Source organism: Mus pahari, chromosome X, assembly GCF_900095145.1.
Source record: "Mus pahari chromosome X, PAHARI_EIJ_v1.1, whole genome shotgun sequence".
Classification (NCBI taxonomy): Eukaryota; Metazoa; Chordata; class Mammalia; order Rodentia; family Muridae; genus Mus; species Mus pahari.
The window spans coordinates 63,758,799-63,763,656 of record NC_034613.1 but is presented as its reverse complement, the minus strand read 5'-3'; the positions used below and the strand labels follow the sequence as shown (position 1 = coordinate 63,763,656).

The window sequence follows — 4,858 nt, the reverse complement described above, 5'->3', positions numbered from 1 at the left end:
GCCTAGTCAGCCATCATTGGGAATAGAGGCCCCTTGGTCTTGCAAACTTTATATGCCCCAGTACAGGGGAATGCCAGGGCCAAGAAGTGGGAGTGGGTAGGTAGGGGATCAGGGGGGGAGGGTATAGGGGACTTTGGGGATAGCATTTGAAATGTAAATGAAGTAAATACCTAATAAAAACTGGAAAATAAAAAAAGAAGACATAAGGGTTGTGTCTAATGAAAGATGACCAAACCTCCAGATATAACATAAAATTGAACCTGAAGAAATTCCAAATCTAGAACTTTAATGTTTTTCAAAAGTTTGATCAATCCCATAGACTTTAATGCAATAAATACTTACAGTATATTTGCCATACTATATTGTTTATGACATTATTCCTAGGGAGATATAAACAAATGTCTACTCATCACAGTTAGAAAGCTGATGATAGACCAAAATGAAGATACTACCAAAGTCCAGCTTGGTGAACCATGAGTTTTATTGGAATTAATCACAGGAGTCTAGGTGAGAGGTTACTTGCAAGAACAGGAATGACTCAAGGATAGCTGCACTGCCAAAGCCCATCCCAGCATTGTGACAACTCATGAAAGCTGAAACCTGGAGCACACTGCACACCCTGCAGACAGTTCAATAGACTGGAAAGTAATCTGTCTAAGCATTTCAGTTGTTCTGAATCTTTTCCAGACAACTTGACTCCTCGGTTGTCTCTACTACTTATATACTCTTAAGAGATAGAAGATCCTTAAGTGAATCTGGTCAGTTTCATGGACTTCCTGAAGTGATTAAGATGTTTATTTCTTGATCTTAATAAGCTTCCTATCAGGATGGACTGTTTTGTGTCCCTTTAAAGGGTTCTATGTCTTAACAAGCTTTATTCCCTGAATGTTTTATCTTGGAGGAAATTGCTGTATAAGATATGTGCATTAGGTTCCATATTCTATGTTTTATACAAATGTTACAAGAGAAACAGAAAAGAATTTCGGATTTAGGATAAAGGAACCATATTTTAGAGAAGGATAAGTTTTCTAATGATATGGCATTTATACTGAGACATGAAAGATAAAAATAATAGATCAAAGAGGAGGAAACAGTGGGATAAAAGGCTTCTTCTAAGTAGAAGAATACCACTAGTTCTCATATTAAAAATAAAGAGTTGGCATTATCCAATAACTAAACAAGACAATTGTGTCTATAATGTAAAATTGGGGGAAAGTAGTGGGAGGTGAGATCAGAGTGGCCACAGACCATATCTTTCAAGGCTTGGAGGTCAGAATGAGTATGGATTTCATTCTAAGTGTTTTGGAAGATTTTGTTTTGGAGGAAGGAGGTATGAATGTTTTGCTTATGTGTGTTTGTCTTTGCAACACATGCATTCAGTGCTCAAGGAAGCCAGAAAAGAGTGGTAAATCTCTTGGAACTTGAGTTACGAACAGAAAGAATTGGCTTGTGGTTGCTACGAATTGAACCTAAGTCCTCTGGAAAAGTAGTCAGTGCTTTTAACCACTGAACCATCCCTATCCCCATCCCCATCATAGATTATTTTAAGCAGGAATGTGGCACCTCTAGGTTTACATATTGAGAAGCTTTTTCTAGGTATTTCCTAAGGGGGCCAAAGTAAGAGAACCAATTAAATTGACATTTCTAGGTTAAGAGATAGACCAAGCCTCAGTAGTTTTAATAAGCTCCCTAGGTAAGTAATTTCAGTAGGCAGCCGTGGAGGGGACCCTAAGAGGAAAATAAAGCTAATATATATATATATATATATATATATATATATATATATATATATATATATATATACCTTAGNATATATATATATATATATATATATATATATATATATATATATATATATACCTTAGACTTTTTTGTTCTTAGAGTTAAATTCTGTAGAACAAGTGTTATTTCTACCATGCTTTCTGAGAAAAGTTCCTTCCCACTTGGAATCTGGAGTGAAACTGACACCAACTTTGTAAGGACATAGCTCAAAGAATAATTTCAGGTAAATGTCATCTAAATACCCCCAGGAAACAAGAGTCCTTTCTTTGTTGTTTAACCATTTTTCCCATGATAGCAGTCCAGTTCCCACTGTTCCCTTCCATGCAAATTACCTAGGTATATTTTACAGATGTTATCGTGACTGTGTTTGCAAGGGTATGCCTTACAACAGAATGTCATCACTTCATGTTTCTCTAAGACTCTGGCTTACTCTTAGCCTTTGTCTGGGAAATCTACTGTATGACATTCATGGAATACACACACATACACACAAACACACACACACACACACACAGAGAGAGAGAGAGAGAGAGAGAGAGAGAGAGAGAGAGAGAGAGAGAGAGAGAGGCACAGACTTTCCACATCCTATTGAGTTTCAGAGCTGCCTGAAACCACACATTTTGAATATTAACTTTCATTTCCTCAAATATGGCTGGCTTACATGTAGGCTTACCTCCAAAATCCCAATATGGCAAGACATCTTGAATCGTGGACTATACTCCCAACTCTATCTTTTCTGAACTCTCTCCTATCAAGTTACACTCTTCATTGTATTGCAATGTGCAAAAATGGCATATCTGACTAATAACCATACCTACCATTTATTGAATGCTTGCTATATACTTACCTTACAATAGTAAATACAGTGACTATTTACTATTTACCAATACAGAGTCAACTAGGTGAATCCTGACTTCCACCTCCAGATTACCTGATACACAGATATTGTTCATGACCTCAGGCAAACATTTTCTTTCATTGAGATTTTGGGACATGGGTGAGAATATTTCAGATATAAGGCTTAATAAAGCAGTCATACATAGCAGATTAGTAGGTTGAGATCAATTCTATGAGTGAAAACAAGTTTTTGGCCCATGGAATCCTCTAATTTCCCAGAGTTCAATCTTAAAATGCTAAAAAAAAAAAAAGCAATTGAAGTAAGTCACTTGTGTGTTGTGATAAGCATTGTGACAGATCCAAAGGGGAGAAAGGGTCATGAGAAAGAGAAACCATGAATGAGTGACTGACCAAGCAGGGAGCTAATTAACTTGAAGCTTCTAGCAAGAATGTGGTGGTATAAATGGTATATTTTTCTTGTCAGTAAGTTAATACATGCTGTCTATCCACTTTCAGGTTTTTCAGGGGAATCGGGACTCATCCACACCTATGGTGAATTCTCTAGACCCACCATTACTCACTCGCTATCTTCGAATTCACCCCCAGATCTGGGAGCACCAAATTGCTCTGAGACTTGAGATTCTAGGATGTGAGGCCCAGCAGCAATACTGAGGTAGCCTCTGCATCACCTCCTTGTTTCCCTTCCTCAGCTCAAAGATTGTCTTAACGTTTTATTGCTGTGAAGAGACACCATGACCATGGTAACTCTTATAAAAGAAAGTATTTAATTGGGGTTTACTTATAGTTTCAGAGGTTTCATCCATTATCATTGTGGGAAACATGGTGGCACACAGACATGGTGCTGGAGAAGTTGCTGAGAGTTCTATATCTGGATCCACAGATATAGCAGGAAGAGAAAGACACTGGGACTGACTTGGGCTTTTTAACTTCAAAGTCTACCCCCAGTGACACATTCCTTCAACATGCCCATACCCATTTAAACAAGGCCACTTCTCCTAATCTTTCTCTGTAGTGCCACCCCCTGATGACTAAGCATTCAATTTTATGAGCCTGTGGGGACCATTCTTATTCAAACCACAAGGATATTCCCTCACCAATTCAAGACCACCATCCTTCTTAGGCATCTACATTACATACACACTGTTCATATTACCATCATTTTATTTAAAAGAATACAATCATATATCACCCTACTCTGATAATTTCCAAATTAATTATTCTGAATTTTCTGAATTAACTCTCAACATTTGGAATGGAAGCTGTGAAGCACCACACTAAATTTTATACTTTCAGTTATCAATATAAGTTATGCACTACCAACCCCCCAAAAATCCATAACAGAATCAGAACTAGAAAAACAATTAGCTTTATGACCTCTTAAAAACTCATGTCCATTAACTGCATTCATTCATTCCTGGTCCCCTTATATTTAACCTTTCATGTTCTCTTTTCTTCATGCTATACTATACCTAAATGTACATTATATCTAATATACATATATACATATATATATACACACATATATACATACATGCATACACACTATTGGGTAGATTATACATGAGAGAAAACATACAGATTTTTTTCTTTCTGAGATTGTATGACCTCATTTAATAATATACATTCTAAGACTATATTCTAGAAATTTTTATTTTCATTTAAACTTTAATTTAAAACCTGGAACACTGAAACTTTTAGGGAAAACACACGCACACACACAAGATACCCTTCAAGATATCAGTACAGGCAAGAACTTTTTAAATAGAACTCCAACACTACAGGAACTAACCCCAAGTATCAAAATATGGGATTAGATGACAAAAAAATTGTGCAGCAAGAGAAACAACCATCAGTTAACATACAGTCTAGAGAATAAGAGACAAATCCTTACCAGCTACACTTCATAAAGGGGCTAATTACTATCCAGGGGCTGGTGAGATGGCTCAGAGGTTAAGAGCACTGACTGTTCTTCCAGAGGTCCTGAGTTCAATTCCCAGTGGCCACTTGGTGGCTCACAACTATCTGTAATTGAACCTGATGCCCTATTCTGGTGTGTCTGAAGACAGCTATAGTGTGCATACATCAAATAAATCTTTAAAAAATCATTAAAAAACAAATCTGATAAGTTGAAAAGTTGAAGGTGATTTGGAGAGAAAGCAGCCTTGGTTCACTGTTAGTGGGGGTATAAATTAAGGTACCCATTGTGGAAATCAGTTTG

The 4,858-nt window shown here is 36.8% G+C and overlaps 1 protein-coding gene across 4 annotated transcripts in view; it reads left to right on the top strand.

Moving 5' to 3' along the window:
- Window positions 1-3,400, top strand: part of F8 (coagulation factor VIII) — a 195,254-nt gene extending 191,854 nt beyond the window's left edge. For all 4 annotated transcript variants that reach the window (XM_029534480.1, XM_021188046.2, XM_029534481.1 and 1 more), the window contains one exon: window positions 3,136-3,400. In XM_029534480.1, coding sequence (XP_029390340.1) covers window positions 3,136-3,291 — 156 coding nt within the window. In that variant the 3' untranslated portion in view covers window positions 3,292-3,400. The remainder of the gene's footprint in view (window positions 1-3,135) is intronic.
- Window positions 3,401-4,858: the final 1,458 nt, after the last annotated feature.